General features: G+C 36.7%; 1 protein-coding gene across 10 annotated transcripts in view; it reads right to left on the bottom strand.

Moving 5' to 3' along the window:
• The window catches only part of LOC106870613 (sterile alpha motif domain-containing protein 3), a 193783-nt gene that overhangs the window by 31131 nt on the left and 135299 nt on the right, over nt 1-27353 (bottom strand). For 3 of the 10 annotated variants that reach the window (XM_014916743.3, XM_052967811.2, XM_014916744.3), the window contains one exon: nt 11829-11979. The exons of 1 other annotated variant lie outside the window; for it this stretch is intronic. In XM_014916743.3, the coding sequence (XP_014772229.1) occupies nt 11829-11835 (7 nt within the window). In that variant the 5' untranslated portion in view covers nt 11836-11979. Of the gene's footprint in view, nt 1-6195; nt 7239-11828; nt 11980-13629; nt 13652-14418; nt 14619-20198; nt 20292-27353 lie in introns of those variants that run through there. 6 more of the 10 variants (XM_052967812.2, XM_089352214.1, XM_089352211.1 and 3 more) reach the window with 5 other exon arrangements.

Raw genomic sequence — 27353 nt, 5'->3', positions numbered from 1 at the left:
CTCATCGCATTGTCCCACATCTTCCTGGGTGTACCCCTTCCACAAGTACCTCCCACAATTAGAGCTCAGCAGTGTAAAACAACAGTTGCTTGACTAGCTAATAATAGCAGCCAAATCTCTCTAAAATTACACTCTCCTGTCTTATATAAGGACAGAACATATTCAGTATTGTAGTCCTACGAACTGTTAAAAAGACAGGATGGTCACAGTTGAAATGCCTTTGACCATAAGTCTAACCCCAGGTCTGTACTGACTGAGCAACAAGAACTGCAAAAATAGAGCAACAACAACAAAACTATATAACAGCAAAAGAATATATTGTTTGTGGCAGGGGTGGCAAAAATAATGACAATAACAATAACAGTTCCATAACTTTTTTGGTAATTATTTTGAATAATATGGTCAGAATGCTCAGTCAGATCATGTTTCTGAAAGAACTCATATCTCACTGATTAAAACAAAATTGAAGTAATTCACACACACAGCAAGCATTCTTTAACAAATATTCATTCTGCATTCTATTATTATATAAGGCAGTAAACTGGCAGAAACATTAGCACACCAGACAAAATGCTTAGCAGCATTTCAGCTGTCTTTTTGTTCTGAGTTCAAATTCCACCAAGGTTGACTTTGCCTTTCATCTTTTCAGGGGCGATGAAATAAGTACCTAGTTACATATTGGGGTTGATATAATCAACTAGCTCCTCCCACAAAATTTCAGGCTTTGTGCCTTTAATAGAAAAGATTATTATATAAGGCAGCAAACTGGACAAAATGCTTAACAGTATTTTGGCACCCTCCACAATTAAGTTCAAATTCTATTGAAGTTGGCTACCTTTTTCCCTTTTGAGGTTAATGAAATAAGTACTAGTCAAGCACTGTGGTTCATTTAATTGACTAACACTCTCCCCCAAATTTCAGACCTTGTGCCTATGGCGGAAAGGATTATTATCATTATTATTAAATCCTTATTAAACAATAAAAGAAGTCATGCAATAAATCTCTGGAGCAAATTTTTATTTTACTAGATCTTACTTAATAATGAGGGGAAAAAATGTGAGGGAAGGAGTAATTTTGCCAAATAAGGTCTTTAGAAGATTATTCACCCGGGGGTAGATAAATCAGGTTTGTTTTAGACATTTAATATATTTTTCAAACATTTGTTTAATCATAATTTAATATAACTTCCTCTAGAAAATTTGATAACAGATGCTAACAGCAAATATGGTAGCATTTGTATACACCATCAAAGAAAAACAAAGATTTTTATTAAAAAATAAAAGAGGAAATAAAACAAAATATGATAGCAACAGAACATTGTGAACTCTTTAACAAATGAAAAACTAGAAATAGATTTAATAATATTAATAACTAAGGCAACAATGGCAGCCTCGCTGGTGCTGTAAGCCAGAATGAAGTTTTAGATGAGTCAGCTACTAGACGAAATGTGATAGAGGTATGTCTCAAAAGACTGTCGTTTTCTCAAGGATTTTATAACAGAAAGAATAAGGAGGAGTGTGATGTACCTGCTTACTTTTTTTTTCTTTTCTAAAACAGAACCAGTTTTCATATGCTACCAAAGGAGCAGATTATATAGAAATATTTGCTTGTTTTTGGAACCTAAGATAGATGAGAGACAGAATTGGTGCACCTTACACCTGCCTGCTGGCTGGTGCCTCAGCCAGAGATATTGGTGTGGCTGTTGACTCTTGGCTCATCATCACTTTTGTAGTACAATATAGACTGATGGGGAGCATTGAGGAAGTAGGCAATACACAAGTGGTTAGGTTGAGTCTGTGTATGCACGTTCTGGTGGCAATCAAAGGTTATATATTCCAGAGGAATAAATTGTGGGAGCATGAATCCCAGCTGCGAGAGATATGGGATTAAGAGTCTCTTGCAAGCTTTCTGTCCAGAAGAGTTGGAAGGGCAGAGGCTGATGGTAGTGGACAGACAACAACGGATGCAAGAACAGCAGTGGACCTCAGAAACTGACGTTTCTAGAGCCTTGCTCAGGACAACTCTGAGAATAGCAGAAGAAATAATCTCATCCTTGACATTAAGTAATCGCAACCTGAGAAAATAAGGTATCTCTCTTCTCAGTATATAGTTAGACTCCACTACCTGTAGCAACTTTACATTGTCAAGATTATGAATAGAAAGTGAAGAAAGGAGCAAGATAATAAACAACCAAGAACAAACATTTGAAAGAAGGTTAACAAAATGAAAAATGAATATGTTTTTCTATAAAACATGACAGAGGGCTAGTAGACCTCAACAAGAAGAATCACCATCCAATTCTAACTTACATACAATTGATGAGTCTTTGAGTAACCAAAGAATTTTGTTAAATAACTAGAAGACGGAAATAATATGATGATAAAGGATGAAATAAGAAGTAACTGCATGAATTTTAGATCAATCCTGCTGTGTGTCATCTTGAGCTGATATCTTCTACTACAAACCAAAGTTGAGTAACTCTTTTGCTACCAACCCAGCCGCAGCTGGCTGAAAAATTTTTTGGCTCAAACGATGAATCCAACTGTAGCCAGACAAGCAAACCCATTGTCATTTGAATATGTATTTCAGCACAAATCTCATTAGTACATTCGTGAAAACACGCAATTTCACTTTGTAAATAATCGAGTTATAGTATCATACATTGTTTGATGTGACAGCTAAACTCTGTGAATTTTGGGAGATTTTTTTCCACATTTTTTCTTCGGAGATTATTTTCAACTTTTAAAATGAATAGGCGCTTTATGCTATCAAGCAATGATTCTGAATTTGAGGGCTTTTCCACAGAAGATATGGAGAAATTGAGCAAAAGTATGAGTGAACGATAAATGCACGAGGTGTATGAAAATGAATCGGATATTTCTGTATTTGAAGCTGAAAGTGGCAATAGTGACAGCGAGGATAATTTTACACTTGAATGGAGTATGAAGTTAAAAAATACTTTTATCAACTATTTTTCTGAGGAGACTGAATCTACTCATAGTCTTTATCAGGAAGTGAAACCATTAGACTTTTATTCTTATTTTTTCCAGTAACCTTGTTTGAAGCCATCACTGTGGAAACAGACCAATTACACAGAATGTTAACAAACAGGAAAAAAAGATAGCTTATGGTTTCCCACAAGCGTAGAAGAAATACAGGCATTTTTTGCCATAAATATTATGGGTATAAGAGAATTACTAATTACTGGAGCAATCAGTACCTTTTGGAGATCAGTATATTTCCAGTATTATGCCAAGGATACGATTTGTGAAATTAAACCAGTATTTACATATGAGAAACACTTGCAGTACCCCAGTAAGTGGAGAACCAAACTTTTATCCCTTATTTAAAATAGGACCCCTCATCGACTGCATTCAAAACGCATATAAAACACTCTACAACCCTGATAGATACCTATCCGTCGATGAGGGCATAAAGGAAGGATACACTTCCAACAATATATGCCAGGAAAGCCCACAAAGTGGGGGTTCAAAGTTTGGAAAATTTGTGAAGCAAATACTGGGTACTGCTGTGGGTTTAGTTTTTATACTGGGAAAAGAGGCAATAATGTTAGTCAGCATGGCCTAGGGTATGATGTGGTCTGGAATTTATCACTTCCATACAATAACTAGGGCCATATAATATTTTTTGACCAATTTTTAATTGTCAAACTTGCAGTGGATTTAGAAGCTGTGATAATGTATACGTGTGCTACAGTAATTGCTAATAGAAAAAGGCTGCTGTTGGATATAAAAACAAGAAAATTTTTAAAAAGCGGTGAAATAATCCAATGGCAGAGATAAGAGGCAGATAAACTTTCTATCTACTGGTGCACAACCATGTGTAGATGAAGATGGCACCCCGTTTGTGAACCTTGATTATAACAGGTACATGGGTGGTGTAGATCAGCTGAACCAAATGATGAGTTATTATCCAGTTGGTAGACTGGGTAATAAATGGTAGTGATACCTGGTTTGCTATATAGTAAACATGAACATTGTAAATGCATTTATATTATACACCAAATGAGGAGGGGCTTGAAGCAGTGCAACCATATGCAGTTCCAAGCAGATGTGGCAACGCAGTTGAGGGTAGGTTATATCTCCAAAAATATAACTGTAGGAAGGAAAAGCAAAACCTGCCAGAGAAATATCCATCTGAGTTCAGCTGATCTCCATAAAAAAAAAAAAAAAAAATTGAGGGTTGCAAAAGGCAGTGCTGTGAATGTCTATCAACAAAGAAAAACTCCCAGTGGATGGTCAGTTGAAACTTCTTTCCACTGTGCATTCTGCAAGGTTGCAGTATGTAGAGTGGGATGTTTTACAAATTTCCATGACAGAAATATTGAGTGAATATTGTATATATTTATGATTAGATTGTATGAATATTTTTCAAATTCATCTCGTTTATACTTTTTATTTACCTGTAATTTTAATGTGCCTGTAAGGTGAGTGACAAGTTTTGATTTAATTTCTTCTATTGTAAATCTTTATTATATATGTTCTTGTGTATTCATTTATGTGTGTAAATTTATTTAGCTGATGTATTTAATTTTCTAGTTTTCTTCAAAAACAAATTCCAGTATTTCATTTTATTTTACCTTGACCTGTTCTTATATGCATTAAATTCTACTGGTGTGCACAATTATTCTATATTCAAATTTTGTTGCCAATTGAATATTAGCCAATGACTCATTTTCAATGGTGATGTTTAAACAAAATTTTAATATTTTAATATTTTGCTGAGTTTACCTGTATTTACTTGTAATTAGAGTCACTTTGAGACAAAAGTTAGGCAACAGAATTGATTAAGAACCTTTTCTTCAATTGTGTTCCAAAAATCACATTAATATGTTGATAAGTAAAAAAGTTACAGTTGTTTAATGAAACTAGTCTAAATTCATGATTATTTTAGAATTTAATTGAAACTCATAAGGGGTGTATTTTGGTTAGAAATATAGTAACGAAAGGATTAATGGCTTGTGAGTGAATTTGGTAGGCTGAAATTGTGCAGAAACTCATGTATACATACACACACACACACACACACATATATATATATATATATATATATATATATATATATATATATATATATATATATATATATATATATATATATATAATATGGCAAATGATCTCACATCACAAGGTGTGCTTAAAGATGAGGTGTAAGGCAGAATTACATAACAGTTCTAATGCTACGTAATACAGATTCCATGCATTTTTGAAATGTGTACTGCATAACTGCTTCTTCTATTCTTTCCCTACATTCACATGTGAATTGTTGGCGATTTTCTTCATCTGCCTTCCCTTCTTTAGGACTTTCCTTTATTTCTGAAGAAGAGCTTTGCTCAAAACGTTAAGCCATCTTTCTTTCCTATCCTGAGCATCTGCTAATACATTACATGTACCATGTTCTTGCATTGTTGTTTTTTCATGTTTGTTCTTTTTTGGGATTTACTATATATATATATATGTGTGTGTGTGTGTGTGTGTGTGTGTGTGTGTGTATATATGTATATATATACATATGTGCATATGTATATATATATATATATATATATATATATATATATATATATATATATATATAGTATATATATATACATATATATGTGTGTGTATATGTATATATATACACATATGTGTATCATCATCATCATCATCATCGTTTAACGTCCGCTTTCCATGCTAGCATGGGTTGGACGATTTGACTGAGGACTGGTGCAACCGGATGGCTACACCAGGCTCCAATCTAATTTGGCAGAGTTTCTACAGCTGGATGCCCTTCCTAACACCAACCACTCAGAGAGTGTAGTGGGTGCTTTATAAATAAATATATATATATATAAATAAATATATATATATATATATAAATACATAAATATATATAAATATATATATATATATACATAAATATATATAAATATATAAATAAATAAATATATATATATATATATATATATATATATATATATATATATATATATATATATATATATAAAATTAAATAAATATGTATAAATAAATATGTATATATGTATATATATAATGTATGTATATATTTATATATTTACTATGAAGCATTGTGTAGAGTATATTGTATAAAGGATTGTGGGTATGGCCAAAACAATGCGAAGTAAATACAAGGTAAGTCACAAGAAAACAAATATGCGAATTAATGTAAATTTACCTTGTATTCAATATTTCGGGGTTATGACCCTTTTTCAAGAAATTGATGATTGCTGCTGATATGCATGCGCGGAGTGGATTTTCATGGTTTATCTTCAATGGTCTTTTTCCACTTATGTATTACCTCCCTTGTCATTAATTAATGAAAATATTTCGTCCTGTAACTCTTTTCTATTGTTGGTCTTAGGTTTCGTGCGATGTATGAGGATTGCCTCAGAGATTCTAATGTTGCCCCTGTTCCGCTGTGTTGCCTTGATTTGTACTGTGAAGTCCCGGGTGTAGCATTTCCGTAGATGTTTCTTCACGGAAGTGTCTGCCTGCATCTGTTCTTTAATGTGTACATGCAGTTTTCTTGTCGTGCATTTGCCACAGATGATTTCACATACAACATAGGGCCTGTGGCACAATTTAGGGTCACTGATGGGGCAGTTCAATAATGTGCACTCCTCAGAGTAGTGAGAGGTATTGTTCTTGGACAGAGCTTCTCTCAGGGAAGGGCCGGTATGCACTATCTGTATGTTGAGTCCTTCCCTGTGGACTGCATGTTGTATCACTGCAGTAGTTCTGTCATCAAGGTGTGGTAGCATTAGAAAGCGCATGCCAGACTTGGGAGTATGATGGTTCTTCTGGGGTTTATTGACCTTGATGTTCCTTAGGCGCCGTTGTTTAGCTAAAGATGGTGGGTGGCTATTCAGGGTTAGGTCTCTGAGGAACTGTTTGGTGTTGATGGCTTTGTTGGTCATGTTGCTGCAATTGTTATTTATACGTGCAATCTTGTTTCTCCCGAATGCGGTTTTGGCTCTGGTGAGTAAGGCTGATTGGTAGTGGATGAAAAGTTTTCTATCAGCAGCTTTCCTATAGAATTTGGTAAATATGGAGCCTTCCTCTATGATCTTGAGTTGAAAGTAGAGTAGAGAGAGGGTTTTGAATTTGTCTGGATGTTCAATCTCGAATTTGATGTTTATGTTGGTGTTATTGAAGGTCCAGTGTATGTTAATGGCCTCATCTCTGGAGGATGTGATGATAAAGATGTCATCAGTGTACCTGGAGAAGAAGATGCATGAGTGGCAGGTGATGAGTGCTGTGTGTTCTAGCTTAGCCACGTACATGATGGCCAGCAGGGCTAAAAGACTAGATCCCAAAGGTAGGCCAGAATTCTGTTTGTAAATCACACCGTTATATTGGAAATAGGTGTTACCAACTATAATGGTTAGTAACTTTTGTATGTCCGAGGGTGTGAGGCCGAAGAGCTGGAAGTTGGTGGATGGGGAGGTGAGAGAAGATGAAGGGGAAGATGGGGAGGAGGAGGTTGCAAGATAAGGATGTGATGTGGTCTATGAGGATATCAACGGCTGGGAGAGTGGGCACAGAGGTGTAGAAGAAAACTGCGTCGAAACTAAAAGGGTATTTTTTAGTTTTAAGTATGGAGGTGGCGATATCTTTGAGTCATGTGAAGATTTTGTGGGCGCTGCTGACGTGCCCAGGGAATGCATGTTGTAAGGGCTTGAGGAGTTTAGAGTGGAGCCAAGAAATCTTATAGAAAGACCGTTAATTCCTGATACTATGGGTCTGATTTTAAGTTTAGGTCCAGGTTTGTGGGTTTTTATTAAATGGTAGAAGGGTGGCAAGGTGGTGTTTTTAGATGTGTAGTTCAGTCTAGTCTTCTTAGAGGGATTCCTTTGGTGACAGATGTTGGTCCAGCTGGATACAACACACAGTCTGCAGGAAAGGACTCGACATACAGATAGTGCATACCATCCCTTCTCTGAGAAAAGCTCTGTCCAAGAACAACACCTCTCACTACTTTGAGGAGTGCACATTATTGAACTGCCTCATCAATGACCCTGAATTGTGCTAGAGGATCTACATTGTATATGAGATCATCTGTGGCAAATGTGGTGCATCCTACATAGGAAGCACAAAAAGAAAACTGCATGTATGCATTAAGGAACACATGCAGGCAGACACTTCCGTGAAGAAACATTTACAGAAATGCTACACCGGGGAGTTCACAGTGCATATCAAGGCAACACAGTGGAACAGGGGCAACCTTAGAATCTCTGAGGCCATCCTCATACACCAAAAGAAACCTAAGATCAACAATAGAAAAGTGTTACAGGAAGCTAACTAGATGCTATAGCAACACCTTTCCACATATGTCCACTCCACACACACACATCGGCAACAAGCATCAATTTCTTGAAAATGGGGTCATAACCCCAAAATATTGATTATAAGGTAAGTCTACATTAATTCACGTATTTGTTTTCTTGTGATTTACCTTGCATTTACTTCACATTGTTTTGGCCCTACCCACAATCCTTTATAAATATATATATATATATATATATATATATATATATATATATATATATATATATATACACAATTTCAGGTTAAGCTATCACTTGATTATTGTTCTCTGAAACATATGCATTATGATGTGTTTTTTACAGTTCTGCTAGAGACCTGCATTCTTTTGCACAGCTCTGTAACAAGGGTGTATCTTGTAGTAGGTGTTCAGGGAAATTACCACCCACAATGACACATGCCATCACAGAATTTTTGTTTGAAAGTTTTGCCTTTTGCAGATATAGCCAGCAGCTATAGTATGCAACATGTAAGAGGGATGTTAGAAACATGCTAAAAACCAAACAATGTCCCCATGTGTTTGAGGGAGAGAGAGAGAGAGAGAGAGAGAACAAAATACAACAAACATTTAGTGGGTGGTAATGAAAGCTAGATGTACAATGTCTGATAATTTCTCATAGCAACCCACATCATATATGACATAATTGCATCCCAAAGATTAGAAATCCTTTTCGAATTACAAAAATATTTTGTCCTTGATCAGTTACTGGCACACTGAAAAGCTTGTCAAACCCACAATAAAACAAAATGTTCACATATTTAAGACAGTACTGCTGTTTACTACAAAAACAAACATGCTAAATCTCACCCAAACACCATTTAAATGATTACCAAAAATACAACCACCCACATATATATATATATATATATATATATATATATATATATATCTATATATCTATATATCTATATATATATATATATATATATATATATATATATATATATATATATATATATATACATATATATATATATACATATATACATACATACATACATACATACATACACACACACACACACACACACACACACACACACACACACACACACACACACACACACACACATACATACATACATACATACATACATACATACATACATACATACATATATATATATATATATATATATATATATATATATATATATATATATATATATATATATATATATATATATAATGTTCTTCTTTGCTTCTGCTTCCTTAAAATAATAATTTATATGTTATCTCCATTCAAGTCCACCTATTGAACAAACCTATTTTCTCTCCTTTCATCATCCTTACTGAGCATTTTCACACCAGTTTCCTACAACAAAACTACTTTCACAAACATTCCTCTCCAAAACCTCAACTGTCTGGAATGACCTCTCTACCAGTGATTGACGTATAGGTGTTCAAACTAACCATCAAACTCAACAGGTGGTGGTGAATTGACAGTGCTGTTAGAGTACAAGATAAAATGCCTTGTGCTATATAATATGTTCAGGTTCTTGGCACTGTGAGTTCAAATCCAGTAAGTTCAACTTTATCTTTCATAATTTCAGGGTCTCAAAAATAAGCCACCATTCAGAAGAGGTGGATTAGCAGTTTCAACAGCATCAGGTAAGATGCCTTGCTGTATTTATTTCAAATCTTTGTGTTCTGAATTCTTGGGCGGTAGGCTCAGTTTCCAGTTTCAAGATAAATGCCTTGATTCCCCACACCAGTTTTGGAGGCGATGAAAAAATAAAAAGGTCCTGAGTTCTATTCTCTCCCTCCTTGATTAAACATTAAAAAAAGATAATGAAAATAATAATTACAATGTCAGGGAAAGCCTACGAAAGTCATCAAGAATATTACTCTTTCTTCTTTGAGTAATAAATAAAAAAAAATACTCAATTGGTAGAGTGCATTTCCCAGCATGCATCATATTAGGAAATATGGATAGTGACTATTATTACCCTGTTACAGGGATCCTCAAGCAATACAGCATCTCATTCTGCTGTGTACAGCAGGCATGGGCAACATTTCTCAAGAAGTGGGGCACATGAGACATGGCTTGTCATCACGTAGGTTGTACTACTAAAAAAAATTTCATGTAATTTATCACTGGTGTACCATTCAGAAAGTCCTATAGGCCACATGCAGCCTGCAGTTCACCACAACTGGTGTAACCCTTTAGCATTTAAACTGGCCATATCCAGCCCAAAATATTCTACCTGCTTTATGTTCAAACAGGCAGCTCCAGCCTATTACACCTACCCTTCATTGCCATTCTAAAACTATACAATTTTATCATTAATATTTCAAAGCTACAAAATAATGCATGATTAACTAAAAACAATGCAAATGAAAAAGCATTGCATTTGACAGAATACGAATGCTAAAAGGCTAAAGGCATACACAGCCAATATACAGTATCACTACATTTGATAATTTATGTATTTTTGCCAATTTCTGGTACTAACTATCAACTGTAATTAAACCCATGCTAGAAACCTGAAGCTAGAGGAAAAACAAATTGTGTCATTGTTCTATAATTAGAACTAGGTTAGTTCTGATTGAGAAGGCCTGTGATAGGTGCATGATTGGCAATGTAATTATGATGTTACACATGTCGTGTCACAACAAATGAAAAACGCACCTACTTTAACATTTCCAAATACCTAGATATACATGGCTGCATACAGATACCGACACAAACACACACTCCATATGCACACAAAACATTTCCTCTCATGCATGTATACATTTGTACATACTCATAGACATTAACAAAACACTCGTTCTAACTTTCTCTTTCTCTCTCTCACACACTTACACAAACAAATGCGGAAATACTTCCCACAAAAACATACACACACATAGTCCCTTTCTCTTTCATGCATAAACACAGACACACGTGCTTATACAGCTATTGTCACATGCATGAAAACAAAGCCCCACACAAAAACACCTCCATCAACACATATTTTCCGCCTTTGTCCATCTCTCTCTTCCTCACACAAACACACAACTGCAAACATAGACACATGATCTCTACCTTTCTCTATCACAAACATTCTCTCACCCCTCCATATGCAGCCAAACACCATCACACCCATAAGAATCCCACCACCACCACCATCACACCCATGAGGTAGTGGAGGAACTTCTATGTGGTCACTAAACCTACCAAAAATAGTAGTCAAATATCCCTGACATTGTGACTTACTGGTTTGAGCAAAGAAAGGATACACTGAATAATGCAGTCAGAAACACATTCCTAAAAAAGGCAAAATGGCCTTTGCTGGAATGTCATCAAAGATCTGATCAATCTGGGTATAAATAACATCCCAAACACACATTCATTCTCTCTTTTTTTCACTATCAAACCCATACAAACCACTTACATAAAATAAAATAAAAAAGTACATAACTTGATCTCGCTTTCTTTCTCCCTTTCCCAATCCGCCATCGAAGTCCCAAGTAAACACTTATAGTGCCATACTTACATGACATCTTCCTACAGTTACAATTGTAAGGAACAAAGGGGTCAGCTTGTTTCCAGAGTTTAGAATAATCCAGCAACTCTTGTCAGCAATAAGGAACACAGTTAGGGAAGAGTATAGCTATTTCTGAAACGCTTCTTGGCTTCTGTCAAATCTGGAATAGAAAGAGACTATGTAAACAGTGTGTGTGTGCATGCATGCACATGTGTGTATATTATACATACATATATATATATATCAAAATATAAAATAATGAAGGTGGCTAGATGCAATATAAAACCAAAAAGGAAAAATTCAACTGTCACTAATAGTGACACACACACATAATATACATAAATAGTTTCTCATCCAAAATGGATATGATTAGTACCATTTCCAAATGAATTACTTGAAAATTGTGGAAATCTTCCCCACATGAAACCATTGGTAGCATAGTTAATCCACATGCAAAGAATATTTATCCACCAAGTGTAGTGTTGAGCATTCATTCTCGCTGTTCAATGCTAGCACACACACAAATATATACACATACGCATAAATACATATAAACACACACACACACACACACACACACACACTCATTCATTTTTACAAGAAAAAGGTTGATAATAATTTTGAATTTTGGGTTTTCTGATTGTTATCAGAATGTCTGCAAACTTTTTACTTGTAATAATAAACATGTACATCAACCAACAGCTTGTTAGTAGTTTGGCATGCTAAGACCCAAAAGATAAAGTACCTAAATCAAAAGCAAATAAAAGCTGGGCATCAGGAAGTGGATGTAGCTGTATAACACTGCTTCAAGAAATCTTGTCTAATTCATGCCAGTATGGATAAAGCTAACATAAAAATAATGATGATGGTGATGGTGATGATGACTGTTTGTTTTAACACAGAAGTAGTTCAGCCCACTGACTATCACAGTCAGTCAAGCAAAGTTAGTTCCAAGATACATCTACACATGGGTTTGTAATAATGGTTATTACATGCAGACAAACACAAATTGAAATATAACTCCATCAGTATCAAACTTAACAACTGTATATGAGAGAGAGAGAGAGAGAGAGAGAGAGAGAGAGAGAGAGAGAGAGAGAGAGAGAGGGAGAGAGAGAGAGAGAGAGAGAGAGAGAGAGAGAGAGCTTAATGTTGTTATGGACATACAGAAATCACAGCTAGAATTGAAATGTTATACAGCAAGCTACTGAACATAGAGGAAAGGAAACCCAGTTTGAAACAGAACAAGCTTGTGCAGCAGTTCTTGTGGTCAAGCGGTAAGGTTATGAGTTCAATCCCCTTTAAAAGCAGCATATACATAACAGCCGAAGGACATCTAGGAGTCCCTGCCTAGGTGGGCCTATCTCCCTATGAGTGCCAGGAGCAAACAGGCTAAAACACTGAAGATTTCTCCAGCTGTCTGCTCAGCCAGTTGCAAGTTTCCACTGTGTGTGTGTGTGTGTGTGTGTGTGTGTGTGTGTGTGTGTGTGTGTGTGTGTGTGTGAGGGAGAGAGAGAGAGAGAGAGAGAGAGAGAGAGTATTTGTGTTTCCTTGACCTTTTCAGATTGTTGTAAGTTTATGTCATTTGTTTTTGATATTTTGTGAAAACATGTCAGGCCATGGGAAAATGTTACCTTGCCTGGAAACAGGAAAGGCATTCAGCTGTAGAAAAATCTGCCTCAGTAAACTCCATGTGTTCCATGTATGCAAGTAAAAGTGGATATTAAAATGATGATGATTGCGAAAATAGACAGAGAGAGAGAGATAGTCAAAGTTGATGGTTTAGTTTGTGATACTCTGAGTTTCTTACTTGTCTCTGTCCATTTGTTATCTGTACTCTTACTTGTATCTGTTTGTTATCCGAATGAATGCATACAAATGAGAAACTTGTAGTTACTATGAGTTGAATCATTAGTTTTTGAATAAATAAATACACTCAACTATTAGATCTGTATTTGCATGTACATACATGTGTTTAGCTGTATTTGTATGTAAATGTGGCTTGCATGTGTGTGTAATCCCAAGAAGCAATAAAACTGTTTGCATAATAATAGCAATGCCTTCCTTCAGCAACACCACAAACAAGAAAGAAAGAGAGAAAAGAGACAGAAAGAGACCTACAGCAACGTTTTCCCTGTGTGATTTAATAATAAAAAGTCTCAAAAGTATTGTATTGAAAGGCAAATATTTCAAAAGACTTGGAGGCAGAAATTATAAACAGAACTTTAAAATATAATCAAAGTCAAATAAAACTAAAAAGAAAAACGACTACTTTTTATTGATATAGTTTAAGTAGTTGTTTTTGTTTTATTTTTTGCTTTTTTTTTTTATTGATAATCTTTGATCAATAACAGATTATACAATCCAAGAAAGAAAAACCTGTTCTTCCTGCTTATCGAGTTTTCTTTTAATTTATGTCAGATTAAACACCATCTGTATTATATATATATATATATATATATATATATATATATATATATATATATATGTATGTATATACACACACACACACGTATATTCTCTGATAGCAAGCATGTTATATGTATGTTTACAACAAGGTATAAAAATTAGTTATGGATTAATTCACATCAGGACTGACCTTGCTTGTTTTTTTCTTTATATCCCAACTATGGTAAAAACATCAACATTACTTTTATGTGTACTTTTCCAGTTTGCATGGGTCAGTTGAGAGTATATGAGTGCAGAGGTCTCTATGGTCAGATGCCCTCCTTGTTGCCAACCCTTACTTGTTTCAAAATGAGGTAGTAATCTCGCAGTCTATCAAACAACAAGCAAACCAGACATATCCATGTGCAAAACTGAAACCAAAAGCCACTGTATAAATAATAATGAGTCTGTTTTGCTTACAAAGATTGTGTAACATGTCAAGACAAGTCAAAAAGCCCAGATATGCATTCACAGTGGATTGCAAGGAAGCAGCATCATTAGTAAAGCCACAGTTTACAAACCAGTGAAGAGTGAAAATTGAATTCATTCACACAAATACAGGAAGACATGAGATGAAGTGGTGAGAAAGGATCTTTGGACGCTGGGCCCCACTGAAGAAATGACAAGGGACCAGGAGATGTGGTGATTTGCTGTACTTGATAAGGCACGTCAAGCTAAGTAAAATCGCTGTCTTCCACACATGCAGGCTTGTCCTTTCAGGAGCCAGTGCCACTTAAAAGAACTTGTGCCGGTGTTGCATTGACACGTAAAAAGCACCCAGCACACTCTGTTAAGTGGTTGGCATTAGGAAGGACATCCAGCCATAGAAACCATGCCACAACAGACAGTTGGACTTTGGACAACTCCCTGCCAGCCAGCTGCATGTCAAACTATCCAACCCATGCTAGCATGGAGAGCAGATATCAAACAATGATGATGACGATAACAGAAATAGAGATTCAAAAGAATGAAACAGAGCTCACAGTAAACTCTCTGCCTGTTGCACTGCTATCACGGAAAACAGTGGTTAAGGATAAGGTTTACCTTCATCATCATTCTGAACTTTGATGTACACTTGCAATGATATGTTCTGATGGAGTAATTTGTTCTTTATGTTTCAACAAAATTATATTTATATACATACATCTATATGTATATTTATGTGCACTGGGCAATTAAACATTGTTGATGTAACTGGACACAGATTATAAAACAGCTCTCAATAAATGGAATAAGCATTTCTTCTCTCCTCTTATTTTGCGTTTGTGTGTGTGTGTGTGTGTGTGTGTATACATATACACCTACATGTGTACATACACATTTATTGGCACACACTCTTGTACCAACTCTCCAACTTTTGAACAACAATAACAATGTCTGCAATATCTGTAGCAACATATGTTGTATGTTAACACAACAGGACAGGGGTGCATGTACATGTGTGTAATTAGATTGTGGAGATGACCCAAATCAGGAGTGCAACAGGCCAAGTATCTATGAATCTGGTAACATTCAATGGTGGTTGTAAATCTAAATATATATTTGTCCAAAATCATGTAGGAGGGTGTAGAAGAAAGAGTAGTGTAAATGAAAGGAGAGGAAAGAAAATAATAATTCAGTGAAGGATGAGTAATGAGAGTAATAGCCATGACTGAGAGGGAGAGAAAGAAAGTAGTAGCAATGAGAGAGGAAGTGGCAAAGAGCACATTGTGTATCTTCTATTATAATAGTACTCTTGTGTTTTTGTCCGTCACAACATATGAGAAAGGAAAGGGTGATAGATGAATAATGAAGGAAAGAGTGAAAAATATCAGCATTTCAACTCTATGTATGTAAAAGGGAGGTGTGTGAATGTTTGTTTGTGTGTGCAAGGGAAGTATGTGAATGTATGTGAAAATTGACAAGTGTATTAATTTGATTTACAATCCATATCTCCTACTATAATAATACTCGTGTCTTTCTGTCACAACATATGAATGAGAAAGGAAGGGGTGATAAATGATCAAGGAAGAAAGGGGTAATGGCAAACTTGGTAGTGGGATGATGGAAGTTCTATGGTGAAAAAACAAAATCAAACAGTATTTCAACTCTGCGTATGAGTGTGTGCATGTAAAAGGGAGTCATGTGAATGTGTGTGTGTGTGTGTGCATGTAAATGTGTGTTTGTGTGTGTGTGTGTGTGTGCATGTAAAAGGGAGTCATGTGAATGTGTGTGTGTGTGTGTGTGTGTGTGCATGTAAAAGGGAGTCATGTGAATGTGTGTGTGTGTGTGTGTGCAATGGAAGTGGGATGGCAAACATTTGACACTGAAAAGAAAAATCAAACAGTGTTTCAACTTTGCGTGTACGTGTGTACAAGGGAAGTATGCGAATGTTTGTATCTGTGATTATTATGTAACTTATGTATATATAACATACTACAATTAGCCATCACTTTTGATGACACGGGGCCATCTAGTACAATAGGAAACAGAATATAAAACAAAACATGCAGAAAACATTGGGGACAGTTATGAGGGGAGAACCTTATAAAGTTGTGATTCTTGGGACAGTATCATCCCACTGGGTGTGTTGAGAATCCATTGGAGGAGGCAAATATCAAGAAAGAGAGTTATGGAGGCAAATATCGAGAGGGAATTGTTTAAAAAGCAGTTGTGCTTTGCATAGAAATAAAATATTTAAATAAGTGCAATACTTATAAACACATCTTCAGAAAAAAAATTCCTAGTTAGGATTAATTGAGTTGTATCCTGGTGATTGATGGTGTACCAAATCTTCATTATTTTAGTCCAACATCTTTTTTAGTAATTTTCATAAAAATGTAATATAGCAGGTACCAAGCTATGGAACTATTTCGAAAGAAACACATATTGATTGGCTTAGTGTAAAAACATCAAACAAATAATTAACCACTGCAAAAATTAACTTCTACTTGATTAACATAACTTGCTGGGTTTTTTTCTATTTTTTACCTCCTTTTCAGCTCATGGAAGAGGGGGAATTTGTAAAATACTATTCTGTGAAAGGAAAGCACCAGGTCACAAAAGAATAAGAACCACTGCTGTAGAGGGACTGTGGCTCAAAAATATACACAAAGGAATCATTACCTGATTATAAAGTGCTATCACTATGACAAGACTAAATTAGCAAATGCAATGTTTCTCAGAGGAGGGCCTGTGGAGATTGGGGAAAAGGGGAAAAAAACTGCTATACTCTTTTACTTGTTTCAGTCATTTGACTGTGGCCATGCTGGAGCACCACCTTTAGTCGAGAAAATCGACCCCAGGACTTATTCTTTGGAAGCCTAGTACTTATTCTATTGGTCTCTTTTGCCGAACCGCTAAGTTACGGGGACGTAAACACACCAGCATCAGTTGTCAAGCGATGTTGGGGAGACAAACACAGACACGCAAACATATACACACACATACATATATATACATATATACAACAGGCCTCTTTCAGCGTCCGTCCACCAAATCCACCCACAAGGCTTTGGTCGGCCCAAGGCTATAGTAGAAGACACTTGCCCAAGGTGCCACGCAGTGGGACTGAACCCAGAACCATGCGGCCGGCAAGCAAGCCACTCACCACACAGCCACTCCTGCGCCTTTACTAAAATTAAAATGGTTTAAACTTTTTTAAGTTATCTGAAAACCATGACAAAGAAAGAATTAAATAAATGCAAACTATCTTCTCATTAATCAAGCGAAGACAGCAAAATATACCACTAGCAGAAGAGCTGTTATTTTGAACCCCACTGATCTGATGTGTACGTCATTTTATAAAACAGTATAGTGTAATATGAGAAGATTTGGTTTGTATTACTAGCAGCTCAAGTGACTATGTACTCCCCTTTTAAATGGTTGTGTAATAGCAATAGTAATTGTTGTCTACTAATGTTTCTTATTGGTGAGAGCCATGGACAGTATCTGAGGATAAACAGGTGGGAAGACAATGCCACCGTGCATACTATATTATTTGCAGAATGTGGATAATAAACCATCCAAAATGATTTTTAAATTACCTAAGCCTAGTACTCTGTACCATTTCCATTATTCAGAGTAAACACTGAATTCACAGCACACAACTGCATTGTGACATGCCATTTTTATCCCAACTGGCCATGCTCTATTCAAACTTATTCTGAAACCGAGGAGGGAAGGGTCACATAACATTTAAGCACTAGAAAAATGCCACTAAGGATTATAGATAATACCTAACCACACACACACACACGTACATACACACGTATGTATGTTGGTTCAATGGAAAAAAAAGTACCAAGTACACTTTGTATAGTGGTTGGCAACAGCAAGGGCATCAAGCCTTAGAAACCTTGCCAAAGCTGATATTAGAGACTAACTCATCCTTTGTGCCAGTCAGATTCTGTTGAACTGTCTAACCCATGCCAACATGGAATATGGACATTAAATGATGATGATAATAATAATGATGATGATGATATATAAGTATGCATACACATATGAACATATACAGATGCTTATATACTTATGTTTATATGCAAGAGTGTTGGCTGTTTCTTTTGTCAACATTAACTACAACTTCAAATCCATTGGCCGCCACAAAGGAATATATATGACAAAGTCTTAAGTGAATCTTTTATGCTCCATAGCAACACTAGAATCAGGAAGAATAGTTGCTGGTATTAATAAACAGTAACAAAGATGGTTGGGGTGGGGAAGGAGTGTACAGAGGACAACAATAAAAAGAAGTAAAGAAGATGAAAAACATGAAGGACGAAATATTACATTAAAAAAAAAAAATGAAGGAAATACAAGAACAAAAACAGAAGCCTAGGAAAAACAAAAAGAAAAAAACAGGAAAGAAGAGAAACATTAAAGGGATATTTAAAAATAAATGGTGGTGGTGAAGAAAATATCAAAATAATAATAATAAACAATGAAAAAAAAAAACAGGAAAAGATGAAATAAAAAGATATATCAAATACAAAAAGTACACCAGACAGACACAAATATATACATACATACATACACACACATTTATAAATATGCATATATATATACATATATGAATAAATATGCATATATACATATATGTATACATATACACACATATATGCATACATATATAAATGTGTGTGTGTGTGTGTGTGTGTGTATGTGTATATATATATATATATATATATATATATATATATATATCTATATATCTATGTACACACACACATATACAAATGCAGATATGTGCTGCATATAGGAATGTGTGTGTTTATGTATACATACACATGTATATGCAGAAGATTGAAATAGTCGAATAAATCCGCCTAAACTCAGTGCATTTACTTTCAATATGGTGTCTTTTGAAAGTGAAAAATGTCAGCTTATCTATTTGCAGCGGCCTCGTACTAGTCTTTCTGTATACATTGAAAAGCTTTAAACTTCCCACAGTCTGATTGCATCCATTAGTTGCTTTCACGTTGCTACGTTGTAGTGGCTCGTCTCCTTTTTTTTTTAAATTTGTTTTTGTATTTATTTTGGATTGTTTTTATGTAGTCTGCATGACAAATGAGTAAATAAACGTAATGTTATTTCAAATTCTATAATATATATGCTTTATATATATATATATATATATATATATATATATATATATATATATATATATATATATATATATATATATATATATATATAAAGTATATGTATTATATGTATATATAAGTATATGCATTATATGTATATGTATTATATATATATATATATATATATATATATATATATATATATATATACATAAATAGATATGAGTGTATATATACATGTGTATATGTGTGTGTGTGTATATATATATATATATATATATATATATATATATATATATATATATACACACACACGCACGTGCACACATTCACATATACACCTGCATGTCTATATGTGTGTACATACCTATATGTGCATGTGTGATTTTAAATGCTGGCAAGTCATCAAAGAAGTGAAAATATTGATGTCCTTCTCGATCGAAGCATCCGCTATTGATTTCTGTAATAGACATATTGCAAAACAGTTGATGGGAATGGAGGCATAACAAATAAATTAATTTTTTTAAGTATTAGTAAAAATAACACTAATAACACTGTATATATGTAATAACTACACACTCACATAAAACTCTTAAATTGCTTCTTCATTTGTCATTTGAAGGCATCAATGACAGGGCTCAATGTCTAGTTAGAAATTACCTAGAGCCCATGTCTTATGTCAATGTGAATTGAAATAATGAAAATCATGACAATTTCCATTTAAAAAAAAAAGGTTTTTTTTTATGCATGTCCATGCGTACAGACATATTTGTGTGTGTGTGTATTTGTGTGTGTGCATGTGGACAAATGAAAGTGCCATTCAACACATCTGGTATGAGTTACATGTTTTTTAATAATAATCAAGCTTGTGTGTGTTTATATATATATATATATATACATACATACACACATCTATACATACATACATATACATCTATACATACATATATACACACACACACATATATATACAAACACACATACATCTATACATATATATATATGCATACACATATACATCTATACATATATATACACACACACACGCATGTATATAAAGACACACACACACACACAAATAAACATGCATATAAGTCGGAGGACAGCTTAGCTGGCCAAAATGTCAAAGTTAATACTATTCTTGTTAAAGAATAATAAATTTGTACTCTACAAAAGCATGGTGTAATTCTTCAGATTAATGCAAAATTGTTTTTATTATAACTGAACATAAAACAAACATTAATATTATATATACGTTATGATGTGAGTTGGCAGAATTATTAGAATGTCAGGCAAAATGCTTAACAGTATTTTGTTCAACTTTACGTTCAGAATTTAAATTCCACCAAAGTGAACTTTGCCTTTCATCCTTTCAGGGATGAAAGTACCAGTTGAACACTGGGGTGAATGTAATCAATTTACTTCCTCCCTGAAATTACTGGTCTTGTGATACCATGTAAAAAGTATCTGTGCCAGTATCATGTAAAAGCACCCATGCCAGCACCTCATAGACATTGCCCTTATGGCATCATGTAAAAATCAACTGTGCCAGTGCCATGCAAAGTTACCTAGTACACTCTGTAAAGTGGTTGGCATTAGGAAGGGCATCCACCCATAGAAATCATGCCAAAACAGTTGACTGGGGCCTGGTACAGCCCTTCGACTTGTCAGCTCCTATCAAACCAGCCAACCCATGCCAGCATGGAAAACAGGTGTCAAATGATGATGATGATCAATATATATATATATATATATATATATCATCATCGTTTAACGTCCGCTTTCCATGCTAGCATGGGTTGGACGATTTGACTGAAGACTGGTGAACCAGATGGCTACACCAGGCTCCAATCTGATTTAGCAGAGTTTCTACAGCTGGATGCCCTTCCTAACGCCAACCACTCTGAGAGTGTAGTGGGTGCTTTTACGTGCCACCGGCACGAAGGCCAGTCAGGAGGTACTCACAACGGCCACGCTCGAAATGGTGCATTTTACGTGCCACCCGCACAGGAGCCAGTCCAGCGGTATTGGCAACAAACTCGCTTGAATGTCTTTTCACGTGCCACTGGCACAAGTGCGAGGAAGGCGACATTGGTAACGGTCACGCTCAAATGATGCTATTTACGTGCCACTGGCATGAAAGCCAGACAGCTGGTGCTCTGGCAACGATCACGCTCGGACGGTGCTCTTAGTGATTTACTGGTACTGGTGCCATCACGATTTCACTTTCACTTGCCCCAACAGGTCTTCGCAAGCTGAGTTTAGTGTTCAATGAAGACGTTGGCATGGGTGCCAGTCTACAAATTTAGTTCGATTTCTATTTCACTTGCCTCAACAGGTCTTCGCAAGCGGAGTTTAATGTCCAAAGAATGAATGTTACGCATAAGTGGGCTGGCTACATCCCTGGCAGAGGCCTTGGATTTTGGTCTCACTTGGCTTGCCGGGTCTTCTCACGCACAGCATATTTCCAAAAGTCTCGGTCAGAAGTCATTGCCTCGGTGAGGCCTAATGTTCGGAGGTCGTGCTTCACCACCTCACCCCAGGTCTTCCTGGGCCTGCCTCTTCCACGGGTTCCCTCAACCGCTAGGGTGTGGCACTTTTTCACACAGCTATCCTCGTCCATTCTCATCACGTGTCCATACCAGCACAATCGTCTCTCTTGCACACCACAACTGATGCTTCTTAGGTTCAACATTTCTCTCAAGATACTTACACTCTGTCAGGTATGCACACTGACATTACTCATCCATCGGAGCATACTGGCTTCATTCCTTGCAAGCTTACACATGTCCTCAGCAGTCAAGGCCCATGTTTCACTGCTATGTAGCATGGCTGTTCGTACACATACATCATACGGTCTGCCTTTTACTCTGAGCGAGAGGCCCTTTGTCGCCAGCAGTGGTAAGAGGTCTCTGAACTTCGCCCAGGCTATTCTTATTCTAGCAGCTACACTTTCAGTGCACCCCCCCCCACTACTATATATATATATATATATATATATAAATAAATATACTACATTATATATATAAACCCCCCCCCCCACCTCCTGCTCTGACTCCTACTTCTCTTCACCCCTACTCTTTCTCTCCTCTCTCTCACTCTCTTCTCTCTCTCTTACTCTCTACACTCTTACTCTCTCACCCTTACTCTCTTACTCTTTCTCACTCTCTTTCTCTTCCTCTCTTTCTCCCCCCCTCCCCCTCTCTTACATCCACCTTCCCCTTCCCCCTTCATCGTCAATCCCCCTCATAAGCTCATCCCACCACACTCCTACTCTACCTTCCCACTCCACCCCATCCAATTCCTTGCACCCACCCCCTACCTCTACCCCCACCCTCAGCCTAACCCACACTCCACCCATGCCTTCCCCACCTCCCAACACCCTCATATCACACCATGCACACACTACAACTGACCAACTCCTTTCTCCCCTCCCCATTTTCACACATACATATGTCAAGATCACCAGCATTCTATCTCTCACACACACATCCCCTCGTTCTTTCTCCCCCTTTTCTTAGCTCTCCTGTGTAAAATTTCTAACTTCCGGTCAGCCATTACTATGATTGACCGTTGACTGAACACTATTCAATTTTTTTCTCCATGTTTTTCTCCTTGTCTCCGTATTCTTTCTGTTGAAGAGCGTAGCTCGAAACGTTAAAGACTTTCCGTATTCCTGAGCGTCATACTAATACATCCTTTTGTTGTTTACACCACCTGTCCTTGTCTGTTGTTGTTTTTTCGTACATTCTCCCATATATATATATATATATATATATATAGATAAACATATATATATAGATATACATATATTACATATATATACATATTATATATATAGATATACAAATATATATATATATTACATTTAGATATATATTATATACATATAGATATATATTATATACATATATATAAATATACTATATTATATATATATATACTATGATATATATATATATTATAGACATATATATATTCAACACTTCAGTCACCATTCTCGACATTTCGATCAGCATTCATCACTCCACTCTCACCACCTCCATCCACTACAAACACACAGACTCACACTCAAACCTCAACTTATCCTCCTCCCATCCTAAACACACCAAGCTCTCCATCCCCTATTCCCAATTCCTCTGTCTATGCAGGCTCTGCAGTGACAACTATGACTTTGAGACTCAGTCTCAACTCATGGCTCGCCACTTCATCCTACATGGAAATCCCCTCACCACTATCTACACTGCCCTTGACAGTGCATGTTCTGTGGACCATGCATCTGCTCTCTCTCCCCCACACCCATTTCTCCTCCCCTACCACCCCTGCACCCTACCTCTCCAACGCACCATTCTCCAAGCCTCCCAGCAGCTCCAGTTCGACCCCTCTACACATCTTCCCTAACCGACCCCTCTCCTTCAAACGAGCCCACAACCTATATGACCTTGGTCCACAGTTTCTTCCCTAACCCAACCTCCCAACCCGGCTCGTACCCCTGCTCCTGCCCATGCTGCTGCACTTGCCCTTATCTCTCCAACACCACCATCCTCACAGGCACCCATCATCGACCCTATCATATCACTGTCTCCCTCACCAGTACTTCTAGCAACATCATCTACTGCATCTCCTGCTTTCTCTGCACATCGGTGAAATGGGCTGACTGGTTCATGGAACATCCCTGAGACATCAGACTCAGCAACGACACCCTGGTCTCAAGCCATTTCCGCTCTACTGGTCATTCTTTACAATACCTGTCTGTGTTGAGATTGTCCTCTCACAGGGGCCATCCAGACTCCCGTCTTCGCCGTGAACAGGAATTAATCTTCTCTTCGCACCACATGGGCTTAAATTTTCTTCCATTCTTCATCTAACCCCCTCCTCTCACACTTACTTCCTCCCTTCATTCCCACCCATCTCTCCTCTCTTGCTCTGACACATACTTCCTCTCTTCACTAATGCCCACCTCTCCCTTCATCACTAGCCCTCCACATTCCAACCCCACCATCCCTATTCCCACATACCCCACCCCCACACCAAACCACTCTCTCTTCCCCTACCTTCACCTCCCCCACACCACACTACATCACACCACCCTGCACAAACTAGCACTGACCACTTCCCAGCACCCACACCCATTTCCACACACCTAACACATGCACATGTGAAGTTCACCAGCCCCTATCCACATGCTTATACACGCTCTCACACTTTCGTTTTGGGATCATTACTATAATATCTCACGTTCTTCCTAGCTCTCCTGTCTGACCACCTCTGTCCGGCATTCACCATGATTGATTGCTAGGCACTAAACCTCTTTTTATTTTCTCTCTGTTTATTTCTGTGTTCCTTTCTGTTGAAGAGTGTAAGCTCGAAACATAAGACTTTCTCACTTCCTGAGCATAAAACTAATACGCATATTTGTTGTTTACACACCCATCTTCGGCTTTTGTTTTCTTTGTGTTTTTTGTAAATTCCAACTATTATATATACATACATATATTTATTTTACCCCTGCTGGCGACAAAGGGACTCTCACTCAGAGTAAAAGGCAGACTGTATGACGCATGCGTACGAACAACCATGCTACATGGCAGTGAAACATGGGCTGTAACTGCTGAGGACATACGTAAGCTCGCAAGGAATGAAGCCAGTATGCTCCGTTGGATGTGTAATGTCAATGTGAATACCCGTCAGAGTGTAAGTATCTTGAGAGAAAAGCTGAACATTAGAAGCATCAGTTGTGGCGTGCAAGAGAGACGATTGCGCTGGTATGGACATGTGGTGAGAATGGAGGAGGATAGCTGCGTGAAAAAGTGCCACACCCTAACAGTTGAGGGAACCCGTGGAAGAGGTAGGCCCAGGAAGACCTGGGCTGAGGTGGTGAGGCAAGACCTTCGTACATTGGGCCTCACCGAGGCGATGACTACGGACCGAGACCTTTGGAAATGGGCTGTGCGTGAGAAGACCCGGCAAGCCAAGTAAGATCGTTGCCAGTGCCCCTGGACTGGTTCTTGTGCGGGTGGCACATGAGATGCACCATTTTGAGCGTGGCCGTTGCCAGTACCGCCTGACTGGCTCCTGTAGGATTTTCGAGCGAGATCGTTGCCAGTGCCCCTGGACTGGCTTGTGCGGGTGGCACATAAAAGACACCATTTCGAGCGTGGCCGTTTTCGTGCGGGTGACACGTAAAAGCACCCACTACACTCTCTGAGTGGTTGGCGTTAGGAAGGGCATCCAGCTGTAGAAACTCTGCCAAATCAGACTGGAGCCTGGTGTTGCCATCCGGTTTCACCAGTCCTCAGTCAAATCGTCCAACCCATGCTAGCATGGAAAGCGGACGTTAAACGATGATGATGATGATGATGATATATATGTATATTATATAATGCAGAAAAGAATGCCAGTTCTTCTAATTTATCACTCTTTACAGTTCTCATCTTTTAAATTTATTGTACAAAATTGTTCAGCTAATTTGTAAGTTTGTCTCATTAGTCACTTTTTCTGTATTTAAGGTAGTAAATTAGCCAAATTCTACTTAAATAAATATAGTGTTATTTGTAAACTATAATAAAATAAGTTTTAATATTCAAATTTTAATTTTAGGTGCAATATTTTAAGTAAAAAGTTTCTTATTCTTTACTTTACTAGAAGTAATAGCTTGTTCTATACTTTTACAGGTGTAATAACTTGCCCTGTACTTTTCCTGGTTTATAATCTTAAGAATATGACTTTTCATGCTCGCATTTTTCCATGTAATCCATGATTTTTCCAGGCATTGCTGTTATAAGATAATTAAAAATGTGTCAATTAATAATTTAGGATTTTACCTTATAAAATACTGGGTAGGGGGATACATTAGCTGCTACTTTTAGCATGTCAAGCGACCAGCTAGAGGCTCTTTCATTGGTTTGATTGTGTGATGAGATTTTTTCACACATATGTATAATATGCATATATATCATTGACAGAAGTTAGAGAGTAGGTCAAAAGCTGAGAGTTTCATGTATTGACACTTATCAAACATGAATTTGTTCATTGCTACTCTGTAACTTGTGATGAAATAATTTCTAAAATACAAAATTTTGTCAAAAATATTAAGAGTAAACCCTGTTGTATATGACACATTGTACCAGTATCGGAAGTTTCAAAGTGTTTAGTTAAAAAAAATTAATTAAATAATCAATAGTCAAATTGAATAGATCTGAAATGGATAAAAACCGAAGTCGACCTGGCGGAATTTGAACTCAAAATGTAAACACAGTCAAAATACCGCTAACCATTTCACCCGGCATGCTAATGTTTCTGACAGCTCACTGCCTTCGGACGTAAACATTCATTTTAGCAATATATTCTTTATTCTTATAGCTAAGCGTTAATTCCTTACTCTCTTACTTACTGACACAAAATATTGTGGCATTTCGCCCCATAACTTTTCTTGTACTGATTTTTATTCAATGCGACTAACAACTCTGAACTCCTCATACATTTTTCTATCATTTAAGCCTAAAAAATGTACACTTTTATT

The sequence above is a fragment of the Octopus bimaculoides genome, chromosome 5, assembly GCF_046866305.1.
Source record: "Octopus bimaculoides isolate indiv1 chromosome 5, ASM4686630v1, whole genome shotgun sequence".
NCBI lineage: Eukaryota > Metazoa > Mollusca > Cephalopoda > Octopoda > Octopodidae > Octopus > Octopus bimaculoides.
The sequence above is the reverse complement of the archived record's forward strand: the minus strand, read 5'-3'. Positions and strand labels throughout refer to the sequence as shown.